The 17,272-nt window shown below is 33.0% G+C and overlaps 3 protein-coding genes across 5 annotated transcripts; 1 reads left to right on the top strand and 2 right to left on the bottom strand.

The window, feature by feature from the left end:
• Positions 1-1,497: 1,497 nt before the first annotated feature.
• On the top strand, positions 1,498-3,949 carry LOC113871312 (reticulon-like protein B1). Its single transcript, XM_027508346.1, has 5 exons — positions 1,498-1,760; positions 2,700-2,880; positions 3,080-3,221; positions 3,469-3,538; positions 3,652-3,949. Exons 1-5 carry the CDS (start codon positions 1,562-1,564, stop codon positions 3,810-3,812), a joined length of 753 nt encoding a protein of 250 aa, XP_027364147.1. The 5' UTR covers positions 1,498-1,561; the 3' UTR covers positions 3,813-3,949.
• A 1,038-nt stretch (positions 3,950-4,987) lies between these two features.
• Positions 4,988-8,357, bottom strand: LOC113871311 (F-box protein At5g52880). Of its 2 annotated transcripts, XM_027508344.1 has the most exons (7): positions 8,046-8,328; positions 7,678-7,786; positions 7,109-7,263; positions 6,922-7,009; positions 6,553-6,728; positions 5,952-6,094; positions 4,988-5,385 (listed from the first exon to the last, which is right to left on the bottom strand). In XM_027508344.1, the coding sequence occupies exons 1-7, from the start codon at positions 8,077-8,079 to the stop codon at positions 5,257-5,259; spliced, it is 834 nt and encodes a 277-aa protein (XP_027364145.1). In that variant the 5' UTR covers positions 8,080-8,328; the 3' UTR covers positions 4,988-5,256. The 2 variants fall into 2 exon arrangements, with proteins under 2 accessions (XP_027364145.1, XP_027364144.1); XM_027508343.1 differs by lacking the exon at positions 7,678-7,786 and having other exon boundaries at positions 8,046-8,357.
• Positions 8,358-8,817: 460 nt separating this feature from the next.
• Positions 8,818-16,100, bottom strand: LOC113871309 (putative cell division cycle ATPase). 2 transcript variants are annotated; one of them, XM_027508341.1, is made up of 15 exons: positions 15,692-16,100; positions 14,348-14,469; positions 14,173-14,261; positions 14,048-14,083; positions 13,673-13,766; positions 13,472-13,591; positions 12,950-13,014; positions 12,134-12,624; positions 11,989-12,055; positions 11,798-11,848; positions 10,812-11,380; positions 10,197-10,332; positions 10,049-10,120; positions 9,828-9,947; positions 8,818-9,253 (listed from the first exon to the last, which is right to left on the bottom strand). In XM_027508341.1, exons 1-15 carry the CDS (start codon positions 15,898-15,900, stop codon positions 9,140-9,142), a joined length of 2,355 nt encoding a protein of 784 aa, XP_027364142.1. In that variant the 5' UTR covers positions 15,901-16,100; the 3' UTR covers positions 8,818-9,139. The 2 variants fall into 2 exon arrangements, with proteins under 2 accessions (XP_027364142.1, XP_027364141.1); XM_027508340.1 differs by having other exon boundaries at positions 10,052-10,120.
• Positions 16,101-17,272: the final 1,172 nt, after the last annotated feature.

Here is a 17,272-nt window from a genome sequence, read left to right as displayed (position 1 = left end):
ACAGACTCTCAAATATACACAGAAAATAATAGTTTAAGAATTTGAATGATAAATATATTAGCAACAAGACCAAACTTACTTTATTTTAAAAATAAAATAACATAATTAATTAACATAATAAAAATAGTTATAATATAAATTAAAGAGACTAAAAAATAATTTAATTTAAAAAATAAAACGTTTTATATTTGAATACTTGTGTTTTAATCAAATTCTCATATCAATACAAAAGTTAATTTAAAGTAAAAATAAAAAAAATAGTTTATATTTTATTTAACTTATTTTAAGAAAATAATCACTTTTTTTTATAATTTTTAGAAAATAAAAGTTTTTCTCAAAAAAAAAAAAGTTCATCCAAACACAGACTTAACATAAGAAACAGCAATCAAACATACTTTTATTTTGTGATTTGGATTCTAAAAGCATGCTGGGGGAGTGGGTGGATCCCAAAATGCTAGTATGTGTGTTTCATTTGTTGTATTAGGTAACAGTAGTAACACCTCATGGGGTTGCTTCTTTAATAACTAGAGGGACAACACTTTATCTTGTTTGAATCATTCCAAAAATAAAAAAAGAAAACTACATGAATATAAATTGCAATAGATGTATATATCTCCTGCAACATTGAAGATGGCAGTCAAAAAGCAAAGATGAAAACAATGAAAAGGAAACTGTGTAAATACTCTTCTGTCTAAGTTGACCACTTTTGTTTGAGTGTCTCTTCCATGCACGCTTATAGGATCAGGAAGGAAGGAGCATCTTCTTTCTATCCACACCCTTCCAAACACTCTTGTTTTTCTTTATCATACAAATGACCCCTCCTTTTCTTTATTTTCTCTTAACTATTTAACTTAAATAAGGTAGTAATAGTTGGCTTTCTTTTCATCTGACACAAGTGTACGTAGCCAAATCCCACTAAGGGAAAGAAAGAACAATGTAGCTTTTTGTAAAGAACAAAACATATAACAATATTTTTCTTCTTTTTTATCAATATTGAATAACCAACAGCTCATTTGAATTTCGGTTTTCTGAACATGGGAATATTGACTTTAATAATGTTACTAATTTGATAAATATTAAATGTTTATAACAAATTTTATTTATCAAAGAAGAGAATCACGGTTTTGAATTTAAATAAAAATTATATTTAAATTAAATAATTTTTTTGTGATAATGTTTAAAAAATACAAACTAATTCTTCAAAAATACAAAATAACCATTAAATTCATTGTTTGCATCACCATTTTAACGTTCTACAACTATAAATGAGATTTTAAACATATGAGATCTTAATTCAAGGCTAATTTAACTACAAAAACTTTAATGAATGACCAGTTTAATGAAAATAATTTTAGACAGAGGGAAATGAAAAATAAATGTTAGAGCCTGGCTCGCTCTGTGGCTGCACCTGATGTGTGAGGTTTCCGTTATTCATTCCCAACCACCTTCCGAACTTGAGGCTCGGACTTCACGACCCGCCAAATATAAATGGAGACGCTTCAGTGAAACTCGCTTCTCTCTGTTTGTGTGTGCGACTCGTTCTTCATTTCCATTCTCATCCATGGCGTCAGCGGACACGGATTCCTTCGTCGATAAGATAGAAGAGAAGTTTCACGATCACAACACTGATTCCGAATCCTATTCCGATTCCGATGACGACCACAATCTCAGGCCACCGCTCAAAAATACCTCCAACTCCAACGTTTATCGCCTCTTCGGTCGCGATCAGCCCGTTCACAAGGTCTTGGGCGGTGGAAAACGTAACTCATGTTCCTCTCGCTATTGATTCTGCATTTTGTTTGCCTTTCTTCATGTTATCTTGCATTATTCATTTATTGCTCAGTGCGCGTGTTTTTGTTTTTGATCGGTGAAGTTACGTGTACGAATAATACGATAGAAAAAGAAACTTTCATTTCTGGCGTCGTTTATGATCCGAGGCTGACATAACGATTTCGGTTAATGAAATTGCTAAACAAGTGTTAAAATGTTTTTTATCTGATCACATCTCGATGCATAACGATGTCGTATTTTTTATTATGCCAGTGTTCTGTTAATCACATTTGACATTGATTTGGTGTCTGTTTGAGAAGACATTATGAAGCTATGGATCTATCGCATAACATATAATTAGTAGCGTTGAAATAAATGTGGATTTATATGCATTCTAATGCGAAATCAGACACATTATTCATCATTTTTGGCGTAGCATAAATGTGAGTTGTTGTTAGATTAGATTACATAGCTCTGAATGTTTGGACATCACATTTTGCAGAAAGCTATTCAATAATGTATGTTATTTATTCATTGGATTTGGATCCAAAGCTAGAACGGCTTTTAGTGTAAAAAACTTTTGGAAAAATTTTCAACTGTCAAACGAGATGAAAGGCAGCAATAATGTCTGGTTGATTTGGTATGTAACAATGAGACAGTATTTTGCTAGGCGGGTGAATTTCTTCTGTTTCATTTCACTCTATAGTAGAAGGTTATATGTAAAGCCTTGTGACATTTTCGCTACATCATTTGATATTGCTGTTATGTGGGGTTGATTTTAAATGACAACCTACTTCATCAATTATCTTTCGACTTCCTGTAGAACTTGGAACAATTTAATGATAAATAAAATCTACTTTATTTTTTGTGATAAAACCAATTATTCTACTCACTGTATTATCCTGTTACCTTGCATGTGTCCGTTGCAGCTGCTGATATTTTGCTATGGAGGAACAAGAGAACTACAGGAATTGTACTTGGTGCCGGCACTGCCTTCTGGTTTTTCTTTGAGTTAATGGACTACCACTTGATAACCTTTGTCTGCCATTTATTGATTTTGACTCTGGCTGCCCTTTTCTTGTGGTCCAATGCGTCTGTCTTTATCCATAAGTAAGCCATTCGAAATTCTTGTATTGTTTCTGTCGAGTTAGTTTGATGTCTCCCTTAAAAATAAAGGTGAAAATTTCAGGAATATTCTATTTACATTGGATTACTGAATTCCAATCCAAACTGACACTTAATAATGAGCTATGATGTCATGTATCTTAATTTATGTCCTTTCATTTGGTCTTGACATTCTCTCAACTAGGTCTCCACTCCAAATCCCGCATGTTGCAATTCCTGAGGAATGCCTTCTTCAGACTGTTTCTGCATTGAGAACTGAAATTAACCGAGCCTTTGTTCTTTTGCGAGAAATTGGAACTGGACGAGATTTAAGGAAGTTCCTTCGCGTAAGTTGATTCCTCCCTTCATCCCTATGTGAAACACTTGTTTTATGATGAAATCCGTTGAATTCGAATGGATTTCTTTGGATTTTGTGAGTAATTCAGGTTCAACTGAAATTCATATCCATTCATATCATATTCAACTTTTCGTTTTGCACCATGCTATACTAGTGGTTACTTTTCCCTTCATACAGACTCTTTACAGACAGTAGCACCAGCAATAGGATTAAGGTTTTTTTTTTTTTGTCACCAGGTTGTTGCTGGATTGTGGGTTATCTCTGTTGTTGGGAGTTGGTTCAACTTCTTGACCTTGTTTTACCTATGTAAGATTTCATGCATTACTTCCATTCTTCCCAATTTCGCATGTTTCTATGTTTTGTGCTTTTACCTTTTTAATGGTATTCTCCTAACACTGATTCCATTTGATTGGATACAGTCTATTTGTCGCTGTTCACATTGCCACTGGTGTATGAGAAATATGAAGACCAGGTTGATGCATTTGCTGAAAAGGCAATGATTGAAATTAAAAAGCAGTATGCCGTGCTAGATGCAAAGGTTTTAAGCCAGATACCTATTGCAGGGTTGAAAAAGGATTAGAACACTCATCAGTCAGGTTATTGTTAACGCTGGATGACTGTTTCGTTCAGATGTCAAGTTTCAAAGTCTTACCGCAATCCTTCTTCCTCTTTTTATTAGTTAGTGAAATATAGTTTGAGGAATAAAAGTCCACCAAGTCCCGGCTTTACTTTTAAGGATTATCTTGAATTTTTTATGACCAGTCTTAAATTGAATGTCATTTTGTTGTATACATTGAATTGATGAACGTGTACCCCATGTCATCTACGGAAGTGCTTCCCAGGTTAAATTAACCATTTTCTATTTGCTGTTCTTTGTTTTAAATTCCTTGATTGGCCATTAACAGAATTCCTTACTTGAAAATTGATGATACAAAATTTAAATATATGATGAATTTGACAGTGTTAAAATGCCTGCTACTTATTTTGGGGCTGCGATGGAAGAAAGTAGAAGTCACCTATAGGTGGGATGATCTTTACTGCAAGAGGTCCTACTAATTGTTTTTAAAAAATTAGTCAACGTTATTTAGAAATGAATGAAGCTTATATAAGTATTCTTAAATTTATGGCACTTAATTTATTTTTTCAATAAGTTATGTAACTATTTTTATATTCAGCGTTTAAATTTTTATTTATATTTTAAATACTATTATTTAAATTTAATTGCAAATTTACCTTGACTTAAGTTTTAAAAATTGACATAATTAGATCAAATTAAAGTTTTTTTAATAAAAATTTCAATTTAATATCATTATAAAATTAGTGAATCCTAAATTTTAGAATTTTAAACATCATAACAATAAAAATTATGTTTCTTGATATAAGTTGAAAATTGTTTTCTTTAATTTATCATTATTTAAATTTTATTTTAAAATTTAAAATATTCATATAATAACAGAAAACAAACCTTTCTAGCTCTTCAATAAACTTAACATATAATCAAAAGTTCCCATTGTGCCGTTCGTCTGTAGCCTGGTCTAATGGTTTCCCTGTGGCGACGCCATCATAGTGTGCCAAGTTCGAGACACGTCAACACCCAAACTCGCCCAAACCAGAAACCTTTACTTTCAATTGAAGAACTCCAAACTACTACTCTTTCTCCACTACATGAGAGAGCAATACAAAATGGGATGCATATACTTCTGTAAGTAAATACTTCGATAAAATTTATGAAAGTTTTTTTAATCTGTACCTTAGCACACAATAAAATCTATGTATAATTTTTATTAAAAATAATAAGATATAAAATTCAATACATTAATAATATTGAATGCTATATTTTTTATTACAAAATTTTTAGTTGGATCAGCAATTGCAAGCAGCTCGATCATTCTCATACTAGAGAAAAGGACACCAACTACTTATTGAAAAGAAATATTTTATTCTGCAGGCAACCTGAAATATTTTATAGGAACAGAATCATCATATTCATATATTTGATTCAATGCAAAAGCTGTCCCCTATAGTTATCTTATATGCTTGGGATATGCCCATAACCTAGAAACTGGTCCTTCATCCGAGTCACTGTCACTGTCACTGTCACTGTCTGAGGAAGATGGTTCCGATATAGAACCATCCAGAAGAAAATCGACAAACTGAAATTAGGGCAACAAAGTTAGTATTAGGCATATAGTTAAGTAAATTCTGTCGTACAATAGCTGGAGACAATCAACAATGCAATCTAGTGTGAATAAAAGTAGGCTTTAATCTTCAAATAACTCTACTAATGGATTCCATGTTCGCAACTGTGTACTGGAACAAGTCTGAGGTAAAAGGAGCTAGTTTCCAGCGATGGACAATTCACCATGAAATGTGGAAACAGAATCAGCCCCCTCTCCCTCCTCCCAATGTTACCCCCTCCCTCCCCCCCCCACACAAAAAAAAGTGAAGAATGAGGGCATGTTTAATTTTCCTTTTAAAAATAATTTTCTGTTTTGAAAAATAAAATATAATATAAATTTGTAATATATTTTATCTTTACAAACATAAAATTATTTTAAGAAGAAATCAAACATGCTAAGTGTTCGGTTTTCCACCTGCACGCTTTCCAATGCATGCAAACAGATAAACATTGGTACTTTTCGGGGAATGTCTGTTTGAAACTGCACCAGCCGAAAAACAAACATTCTATAAACCATATACAAAGTGGTATAGAACATACCTTGAATGGAGATAGAGGCTTGATATTTTGAATTTCAGATACTCTACAGCGTGCATTGGAGCATTTTGAGTTATTTAGCCAAACTATACATTTGCAGCGTCCACAATATCCCCGATTCATCGATAATTTCTTAGATAATGCTCCTATGTCAAAATCAACTAATTAAGACACAGGAGAAAATTTGAATGCACAAGTATGCATATATGTGTTTTTTCCCTATCTGCAAGAGACAAAGTAGCTTATAACATGAAATTCAACATTCCTTTCTTAAGCTGTAGTTTAGTTCCTAAAAGAATTAAAATGCAGATTTAGTTCCCTCCCCCCATGCTCTGTGAAATGATCATGAAAACTACTGAAAAATTCTAACTCACTGTAGCATCAAATATGAATCGGATAACCAATTAAATGAAATGATTAGCGATCATTATCTCCATATATTGACTTACATTCTGCCAGGAGCATGATGTCAATCAAAGTAAAAGAAGATATGTATATAATATTTTTCCAGTTCTACTATAGCATACTTTTATCTCATTAGTCATCTGGGAACACATTGAATGTGATAAGAGAAACAAGGACATTTCCTCAATTTTTGACTTACCTGTGTATGATCCTTTAACAGCCTGTTTCCAGTTAGTACCAGTTCTAGTATCTACAGATTCCTGCAAAAGCCTTTTGTTTTTGCCTTCAACCAATCTCATAGGTGGCTGTTTACCATACAGTGCAAGATACTGCATCTCCCACAGATGGTTATCATTTGCAGCTATGTTCCACGACCTAAATATGCAAACATCCATGAATCACCAATGAATTGCTATTTGATAATGATTTATAACAATATTAATGACAAATTTAATGAACAAACAACAACAACACAGCAAAAAATATATGATTAGCTACTAGTGTTTCACATCCTCAAGAAACAAGATGATGATATATATACAATTAACATAAAAGAAGAATGTATTACCAACAGACTAGCCCTGCTAAGACCAAAGATTTCATATCAAGAAAACTGAAAATGTGCACAAGCATATCTTGTGGCAGTTGCAATGAACCTGCAATACAGGAAAAAGAAACTTCTTCAACATGACTTGTTTGCCTTCTTCAGTAATATAAATATATAACGTAAAGCTATTTCTTATATATAATCTGACCTTCCTGTGCCTGCTGAGCTTTATGACACCTCTTATGAGCAACTATTGCATGCTTAAATTCGGTCAGAGCAATATTCTTTTTCTGCTTTGGTAGTGCTACTTTTACACTGTTTAGGAGGAAATGGACTGCGGAAACAGCACTCTGAGTCTGCATTCTAAAATTAGAGAGCATTATAAAAAACAAGGTAACGTGGTCCATGAAGACTGCACTTAGATGCTCATCACAGCTACTTGCTCCCCCGGTTAGAAAAGACAAAAATTCACACTTCTTGATTTTATCGATAGCATATTATTGTAAAAAGCACAGCTCTTCCAGTGGTAAATGAAAATTCTCCAATGCTAGTTTCAATTCTAATTCAAGTGAAAAGCATGGACAAAAAAAAAAAAAGCAGGATATGGTCATAATTAACAATTTGATACTTTTACCAGCCAGCTTCCCCTACCCACTTTATGTAACAGATAGCAATTGTATTTTTTAATATCTGGAGAAGTACCTCATCCACTTATCCAATTTTAATTTCCACTATGAAAAGAACCATCCTCTCTAACCAACCCCGTCACCTACTCACCTTTCACCTGTGACTATTTTCATATATTTCTTCTCTTCCAAAGAATTAGTTTGAAACAGAAGATTTGCAGTGCAATGTGTGCGTAGTTCAGTTATCAGCATCGATGCTCCTGACCATTTAAAAAGCTTTCACCTTAGAGGAATCATGACTCTAGCTAAATAATTGATACTTAATAAATATTTTTCAGAAGCAAAAAACAAAAGGTAAGTTACAAAATGATTGAAACCATTCACACATCTCGGTTGTGAATTGAAACATTGGTGTACTTTCCAGTAAGCATTCAATTAGAAGAAAATAGTGCAAAAGCTATAGTAAATCAGGTATTCAAATTAAAGATGAATAGAATTGCTGATGGGGGAAATAATTACCCTGGGAGGAGACGGAAGGCAGAGAGGATGTCATCGAAGATGGCGGATTGCGTGGTTTTGGGGAATTGATGAAAAGTTGCTCTGAGAATAAACCCTAACTCTTTGCACGCATATGGGTATCTGTAGTCGTTTTCAAGACCCTCTCTTAGGCCAAGTTTTCGATATCTGTATAACGAATTTGACATCATCTACGCTCAATTCTGTTCAAATCGATTCGTTTATAGAACACCTGCTGCTCAAAACGAGATGGTTTCGAAGGCAAATTTTGGTACCAAAGAGCGGAGAGCGGATTTTAATATATTTATTATATATATATTCATTTAGAATGAAAATTGTCTTTTAATATTTTTTTTCAAATTCTTCTTTTTAAACAATTAAGATTATTGTTAAATTATTTACATTCATATGCATTTTTTATCTTCGTTTTGAACATTCAAATAATTTCTTTTATGTATACATATAGTAAATTCTGTGTTCTAGCTAGCAACCTTAAAATGAGTTTCACAATATTTTAGGTAAGTGCAACGGAGTTTTCTTGAAAAAAAAGATTCACTTCCAACCAAGGGAGGTTCCAAATGTTAATACAAACAAACCCTCCATAATTTGGAAATTGTGATGAATGACAGTAGTGGCTCTTGTGAATAAAACTGCAAGAAGATTCACGTAAATAATTGAACCAAACTCTATAAGCAGTGCAGCTACACAACCACAACATACAAAATTCTATGGTCTGAGACTGTTATTCATACAATCCATCATAGCAAACAGGTTTGGGGTAAAAACACTCTTTCCCCAAAACACATAGCATCTACCAAAACCATGCCATGCACAATATAAATTCCCATTGGTTTGCAGACAATCCAAACCAAAACTGAGGACCTTCTCCCAAACATCATATATGATGATCATCTACACATTCTTAGGACCCGGATAGCTCTTCAGGGAATGATAAAAATCTCTTCACTTGTGCTTTATTCAACATTATTTCATACTTTGATTTCAATATCCCTGTTGAATGATTCCTTCCCCGGTTAAAAGAATATCCTTTGGTAAGAAATACTGACAAGTCCAAAATAAAACCAGCATTCCACAACCTAAAGGAAATAAGTAAGCTGTTGTTTCTTCCTTGAACCTCCTTCCCCATACAACTCATTCCACTGCTTCAGCTCACTCATTATTGATCCTTCTGCAGCAAAACTCGCTGCCACCTGCATTTACACATACATTTATCAATTTCTATGGCTTATAAATATATCTTCAACTGGAAGCTCTCATTCTTCCATGTAGGTGACATTGTCAAGAAATTAAGCTTGAAAACTATCACAACACCAGGCTTTTACTTGTTTTAACAAAAAAAAAATGGACCACTGAATCAGTTTACTATCTCTTACAAGAATTATTCGATTAATTTTGTATCAGTATCTATGTAATCAGGACATGTGTGGCCATCTTGAACCCTTAGGTAATAAATGAATTTATTGCCACAAAGGCACGAGGTAAGAAATGGAGGTGCAATGTTCATTGATGAATGAAAAGCAGGGTTAATTGAAATTTATGAAATTGCTCGAGGTAATGTTGTATTGCTTATATCTGATATAACTATTAATTTCTAATATAAAATATCCTCAACTCCATGTCATTTACCCCAATGTCAGATATTTGTCCTTGAATTTCCTTGAAAGCGCCTTTTAGAATTCCTCAATATTAAGGCAGTTAACTATCTTTGACACTCAAATCAAGTACAATACAACCATTGAGATGAATAATTTTCAATCAACATACCAGACTCTTTGCCTGTCTCATGTCTTTCATGTTTAAAGGCCTCAAAGTAATCACTTGGTCTTCTTTAGCATTGGAAGCACCTTCTGAGCTTTGAACTTCTGCCTCCACTTTCTTCTCTTCCTAGAATAAGACAAAGAGGCTGTTACATAGCAATACAGCAAGTAATAATTTTGCATTTGATATCATTTTAAGGTTCAAATTATCTCAAATGATTTGGTAACTACCTTCTCCTTCAACCTCTCCTGCTGTAATAGCTCTCTAACAGGCCCATAAGCAGCAGTTGTGCACAAATTCTGTTAACAGAAATTGTCAATAGATCGTCACCATGAACTCTAAGGAATTAAAATTAGAATAAACAGAAAAATGAACCTTAAGATCACTTCCACTATATCCTTCTGTCATGGTTGAAAGCTCCTTAAAGTCTATATTTTCAAAATTTTCCTTAGCCAGGAGTGTTTTCAAGATCATTTCCCTGGTCTCAGCAGATGGAAGATCAACCATGATCCTGCTCAACATAGCAGTAAACAGAGATATCAATCACAACTCTTAAAAACAATACCTTGCATTGTATTCCGGAAAGCAAACCATGTAATGATATGGCTAAGAAATGCTTCAGGCTGTGCTCAAAAGGAGTGTTATTCTTGCACAGATGGAAATGGCACATGATTTATTTATCCAAGGAAGATATCAGGTCAACTAAATCCAGTGAACAATTTTAAACACATCTTCAAAGTGAACATATTTCAAAAGGAAAATTAAACTAAAGAGTGGAAGGTGAAATTTTAGACCTGTTATTCAAATAATAATTTAATAAAATCTCTGTTTAGCATAAGCTTTCTTGTTTTCTTATGAGCACACAGCTATTCACCACAGCTGATGAAAATAATGCTTGTGATTGTTCTAATGAAGAAAACATTGCAGCTGAACAGAAGCAAGTAGGAAACAAATGATCATGCCAAACATAAGACAAAAGTGTGGTCCTACCTGCGCTCAAACCGTCTTATAATTGCTTCATCAAGGTCAAATGGCCTGTTGGTTGCAGCAAGAACCAGAATTTTCTCACCAGGTTTTGACAATAGCCCATCCCAGTGGGTCATGAATTCATTTTTAATCTTTCTCATTGCCTCGTGCTCTCCATATCTACTCCGCTGTCCAAGCATGCTATCAACTTCATCAATAAAAATAATAGTTGGAGCAACCTTTGCTGCTAGTGAAAACAGTGCTCGAACATTCTTTTCATCTTCTCCAAACCATTTTGAAGTTATGGTGGACATTGAAACGTTAATGAAACTAGCTCCAACTTCATTTGCAATTGCCTTGGCAAGCATTGTTTTTCCTGTACCAGGTGGCCCAAAAAGCAATATACCTCTATAAGGCTTCAGAAGCCCACCTTTGAACAAATCTGGTCTTCTAAAGGGAAGCATGACCTCATCTTGAAGCAATTCTTTAATATCATCCAATGCACCAACGTCTGCAAATGTAACCCCTATCTCATTCGCAGGGACAACCTCTGCTCTCATGCGCTTCTCAAACTCATTGTCAGGAGGAAATTCCTGCAAGCATGCATAAATTTACTGTAACAAAAAATGAAAAAAAAATATGGAAAACATAGAAGGGAAGTTCATATCACAAGGTTTCTATTGAATTAATACACTCTCATATTGATTGACCTATCAGAAATACAAATTAAAACATTCAGTCTATGATAATAAAACTGGCAGGAAATAACAAGTGGAATGTTAATGATCTGCATATTGATCATCCATATTGGAACCAAAAACAATTGCTAATTGATGAAAATATGTATAAGAATTATTAATTTATTCTATTTTTCATATTAGAAGGGAGTCAGAGGGTGTCTGATAAGTTGGTGTAGAATCAAAATTAAAAAAAAAAATTGTACTGGGTACTGGCTTTTGATATGTGTGTGTATAGGTATGAATGTATGCACACATAGGTCATACAGCTACCTTTGCAGGAGTATCATTCTTTGCAACAGTGATATCTTCTCCGACATTGTCCTGACAGTAAAGAAAACAATTCAATGAACAAAAAAATTGTCAATTCAGTACAGTTAGCATTGTATAATCATTTTTTTTGTCCTGCTTGAATTATTACTGTAATGATCCACTATGCTCTAGCAAATAAACAGATCACGAACCTTGTTTGAATCTTTAGTATTCATATTACTTTCACCATCCTGGAACAGATTCAATACATGGGACAAACTACCAAAATCCAATATTAGTAACTAGAAAACTTTCTCTTAATGAATTGCTGAAACCACCATATGTCAAGATATTTACCTCTTGGCTGATATAACTAGCTTTCCATTGCGGTATTCTGGACATTTGGTCTCCATCAAGTGGTAAGAAATTGCAGACATCACAATCTCTTCAATGGAATCACTGAGTAGCATAGTGTTGGCATGACAGAGAGAATCCAAGTCATCACAATCAATGTCACTTGCTGCAAGTACTTCAGCAATGTGGTTTCTGCTATCTTGAAACTGAATTATTTTCTTGTCCTCTTCTAGTTTGGTTTTCCAGCTCCCAAGATGGATTTCATCTCGAGGTGGTTTGATTTTAATGTGGTAAGGGAATAACATAGTAAGCTTTTCATCAACATCTGGGCAATCATCTTCAAAGATCTGGGAACCGAGTATTAACACTGACCCCGAAAGTTTCTTTATTAGATTTTGGAACAAATTGTGTAACCTTGGTGATCGAAGAAAGAGCTTCTCAACATCCTTGATGTATAAAATAATAGAACCAGTTTCAGAGATAGAAACCAAGACCTGTAAAGATTACAATAAGTTTGCTTATTGGAACAGTATTTGTGACAGAAAAAACCTGACACTAAGGTAAATTAATATTTATTTTCCATACAAAAATTTAAAAAGGTACTATACTTACTTAGAAATATACACACTATAAGTCTTACAAGTAATTAATTGACCAAGAGCAGAGAAAAGGAGGATTCAGGAGAGCCATTTGCATGAAGTGAAATTCATTGTTCATAATTTCATATCTAACACTGAAATTTTGTCAACTGAACTAATATTGTTCTTCTATGCAATAAAAATCTGAGCTTTAAAAATAAGTTCTCTTTGATGAAGTCACCTTATAAAGTGACTGCACGAACAGCTTTTCATCAAAACAGAAGCGGCTTGCACACCTCAAAGGAGCTGAAAACATAAACTAAAACAGTCAACATAATATTGCTGAGGAACAATGTAATCTCATGCATCAGCAGCAACAAATGAAGCATCAAGTATTTTGCTGACTAAAATTGAATGGATTTGATGCACAAATATTGATGTATGGGATTAGTCCTTATTACAAGTATCAAATTGCTAAGAGAATCCTACCAAATAGATCTAGCTACAAAGTAATGAGTAACAAAATCATTTACAAATTAAAGCATTAAATTGTTAAGAAGCAGACAGAGCACACAGCAGAATTGAAAGAACAATGAGAAAACCAATCAATGGGAAGGATAGCAGGCCCAAAAACTTGCATAATGTGGTAATTTAAATTACTAAATGTAACTAAGGTCTTCTCATAAAGAGAAAGCTATGGAAAATAAGTGCTGAAAATAATAACTAAAATTTGAAGAGAGAGAGTTTTCCTTTGAAGCATAACCTGGATCTGATGGACCATGTTGGGAAGTGCTAGTCGTATCACATGCATTAGAGGCATTCCTACGAAGCTTTGGAGGATTGATGGGATTTTTAATTTCACTACTTTGTCGACGTAGTGTACCTACTAAAAAATCACCATAACAAGTAATTATAAAATAAGAATATCATTTTCAGAAAACTTGAGTGCAACTTCCTCCAGTACCTCTAGTTTTGGATGTTGAAGGGAGGACTGACAACGAACCAAACAAACCAGACACTCGCTCCAAAGTCACCTCAGATATAGACCTTTTAAAATACTATAACCATGAGCAAATGAGTCAGAGAAATCTCACTATGAGCCAACAATTAAATGTTTGCACTGTTCAAAAGAAAATATTCAATCAAGGAACCTAATAAAGGTGAAGTTTAGTTCATGGAAGTGAAAAATAACACAGTCATCCCACATTCAATAAAAAAATTTAAAATATACATTCAGAGAACAACAAAGTGAAAAAATAGATTAATGCAGGGTAAATAGTGAAAGTATCTTCACTTCTTACGGCAGAGCAGAAGTAAAATGTTGGGCACACAAACTTACTGGTGCTTTTCTAGAACATCCATATTTGCTCTGCATCTGTACAAAGGGAATCATGCAGGTAAGACTATATATATATATATATATATATATCAAAGAAAATAAAGTGAGGAGATGTCAATAACTACCTTCAAAGAGAAGTCAGTAACGTCTAGCAAAAGTAACTTTGATTCAAAGTAATGTGCTAAAGCTTCGGCAAGCATTTGCAGATAAAGTTCTTCAAAATTTAACAAACAACAATGTCAGCCATTTGGAATAGGAAACCAAAATAATGTTTGCATGACAAGACAGAACTTGCAGTACCTGCAGGTCCAGAAAGCAAAATAGCTCTGCTTGCTGGAGAAAGGTTCCTCATGTGCTTGGAAAAGTTTTCTTCTTTTAAATAAACATATCCAGCACTTGTCAATGAAAATTGGATTCTTTCGCTGTCATTTTAATCATCATATGGAAACATAAGACATGGTGTAATCAAGGGGAAGTTATTCATGACATATGTATGAATCAGCAAAAATAGTTATTCACATCAAATTCCTCTGCTAGACCGAATCCACATGTGACTGGATTTCAGAACCAAATATAGAACTAGATGCTGAAGATTGGCTGTAATTCAGGAAACTACAATGTGTTAAGCTTATTTATTCCTCACTAAAACTCATTTATTACCCAGAGTATGGTGACTGATTCAATATACAGTACAATTGTTGGAACCTATCAGACTGAAAATCAAGAAGCCAATGAAACATTAATTAAGGGCAAAGAAATTGAATTGTGCCTTAAGATTAACTTTGAACAAAATCCGGACCTTCAAATGCAATAATCTGGGACTAAGCTGCAAGATTTTCTCTCATCTAGTATGATTTATATGACTTTAAGTGCACGGGTTTATTCTAATCACAGTTTATATGCTCCAAGAATCGGAAATGAAGTGAAGAGTAGGAAAGCAAAACTAGCAAATCTTGCATCTTCTATAGCTGGTATCTGGAATGAAGTACCATGCTTAACTATAGAAATAATTTGACCCATAAGTAAACTAGGAGAAGTGCAATAGCATATAATAAGCTCTACTATTCAACCAAAGTCCTTTGATTAAAAGAAATGCATATTCCACTCCCAACAAATGAATTTTTGGAATTAGATTCATCTTTTTGTGTATATTTAGAGCACTATCGTACTCATAGTGACATCACGTATTTCTTGCATCTTCTCATCTGTCTTACCCAAGAAATATTCAAAATGCAAAATTCACATTAAAAAGCCAAACAGAAGATCAAAGAAATTGGGGTTGACAAAGAAACAGTGGTGAGGTGAACTCAGTAACGAATCATCTGAGAAAGGACATGGGAAGAACCCAGAATACTGGAAGTCGAAAATACATTTACCATAAAGAATCACAGCAAATTGCCAACAAACTCACAAGTCAACTTAAAATGGTTTCACATGTTGAAAACATTTTGACAAGCCAAGATTATTATTATGCCATTTAAAAATGCAAATGCTGATAATGTTTTATATGCCATTCTTTCTTAGGGAAAATTTGTAACTAAAACATAGATATCTTAACACAAGAAATTTCAAGACTCTTTCAAAGATTACACCAGGAAAAGAAAAAAGAAAGTGTCTTTCATAGAAAATGAATGTTTAAATTACCTTAAGTAATAAGGAAAGTCATCAAATGTGATTTTGCTATCTTTGCCTTCAACAACTTTTTTGTAAAGCTCTTGCACAATCTGTTCCCCAGAAATCTCATCACTCTCACAATTCCCTCCAACCCATTTCTGTCCTGTGCTCAATCCCAACCCTACACCCAAACCAACCCCAACACTCAATGCTGACAACAGCAAGTGCTTCTGTTCCATCACAACCCCTTCTTGTTCAAGAAGAAAAATTTTGCTCCTTTAACACTTTGGCGATCTATTTTCACCCCAGGGTATCACGATTAGTGTTCAAGTTAGAAAGCAGGTGAATGATTCTTGGAGCTTGCAAGAATCGGAGCATAAATGTCTTGTGTTTAGAAGTTTGAAAAATCTTAAACATGTGTGATGAATGTCTCTGTGTTGCTGCTCTATTTATAGACTCTGTTATTCGTACGTTAATGCTCTTGCCGGGAACAAAGTTCCAAATATTGCAACTGGGGCAAAAGACCCTGTGAATAGAATCAACAAAAAATTTATACTGATTTGATCTTACCCTTCTTTCATTTCATTTAACAGATAAATCTTTTTATTGAAATTCATAAATATTAATTAAAAAATGAATTGATGATTTACGTGCCTATTTTTCTTTAAATCTCTTTTTTTAACTTTTTCGTAAGTACACAAAACTTAATAAACCGTAACATTCTTACCTCAAAATAATCATAATAATAGAGTTTTATCATTAAAAAAAAATCACAAGTTAAGAATTAATTCAAACTTCATGACAATTATTGAGTGCCGACAAGAACATTCTTGAGTTGTCATTGTTAGTGTTCATTTTCTCACCGTATATATATATAAGTGTAAAACTTTCTTATATTAATATAAATTTAAAAATTTTTAAACTTAATTTAAATTTTTTATTTAATTTATATCTAATATCTAATAAAGTAATAAAATATAACTTATTAGATGTAAATTAAATAAAAAAGGTATAAAAAAATTCTTTTTCATATATATAATTGAAAGAGAGTTTAAGTAATTTAATTCATAAATTTAGGATACTACCAAATGTATATTTTATAATTAATTAAAAATATTATTCAAACGATAACCAGATGGAATTTTAATTACAGTGAAAGCAGTATAGTTATTTTTAAAAAAATAGCTTTGTTTAAAATCAACCCATATCCTGTTAGTCATTCATATTTCATTATGCAACTAACAAATATTATTTTGTAGCACAACATCACATCTATCAATATAGGTGAGCCAAAAGTTTCTGTCACATAAAGGATAAAGTATGAGATCGACATGAGATAGTTAAAGTTACAATTTGAGTATATTTTAACATTTACAAAGCTCAAAGCTAAACTTAAGACATCTCAACATTAATGGATTAAGACAAATATATTTAAAAAAATGAAAATGAAGAACAAATTCTAATGTTTAAATTAGATGAGTTATATAATATAAATAAAAAATAAAAGATTAAAAAATTAAATTGATGATGATTTTTATTTTATTAAAAAGACTTAAAAAAATTGTGATTTATTCTTATACAACTTATGCAGTACAAAAGATGCAAGAAAAC

Source organism: Abrus precatorius, unplaced genomic scaffold, assembly GCF_003935025.1.
Source record: "Abrus precatorius isolate BTA unplaced genomic scaffold, Abrus_2018 Scaffold7, whole genome shotgun sequence".
Taxonomy (NCBI): domain Eukaryota; kingdom Viridiplantae; phylum Streptophyta; class Magnoliopsida; order Fabales; family Fabaceae; genus Abrus; species Abrus precatorius.
Note: the sequence above shows the minus strand (reverse complement) of the source record. Positions and strands in the feature narration are given on the sequence as shown.

Excerpts from the sequence above, each read along its gene's own strand:
- LOC113871312 (XM_027508346.1), top strand. The coding sequence starts at position 1,562 with ATGGCGTCAGCGGACACGGATTCCTTCGTCGATAAGATAGAAGAGAAG. Across the intron at positions 1,761-2,699 it reads GGTCTTGGGCGGTGGAAAAC|CTGCTGATATTTTGCTATGG; the intron begins GTAACTCATGTT and ends TGTCCGTTGCAG. Across the intron at positions 3,222-3,468 it reads ATTTAAGGAAGTTCCTTCGC|GTTGTTGCTGGATTGTGGGT; the intron begins GTAAGTTGATTC and ends TTTTGTCACCAG.
- LOC113871311 (XM_027508343.1), bottom strand. The coding sequence starts at position 8,233 with ATGATGTCAAATTCGTTATACAGATATCGAAAACTTGGCCTAAGAGAG. Across the intron at positions 7,010-7,108 it reads AGCTCAGCAGGCACAGGAAG|GTTCATTGCAACTGCCACAA; the intron begins GTCAGATTATAT and ends CCTGTATTGCAG. Across the intron at positions 6,729-6,921 it reads TTAGCAGGGCTAGTCTGTTG|GTCGTGGAACATAGCTGCAA; the intron begins GTAATACATTCT and ends TTGCATATTTAG.
- LOC113871309 (XM_027508341.1), bottom strand. The coding sequence starts at position 15,900 with ATGGAACAGAAGCACTTGCTGTTGTCAGCATTGAGTGTTGGGGTTGGT. Across the intron at positions 13,015-13,471 it reads ACATGGTCCATCAGATCCAG|CTCCTTTGAGGTGTGCAAGC; the intron begins GTTATGCTTCAA and ends TTATGTTTTCAG. Across the intron at positions 12,056-12,133 it reads CTAGTTATATCAGCCAAGAG|TTTGTCCCATGTATTGAATC; the intron begins GTAAATATCTTG and ends GGATTTTGGTAG.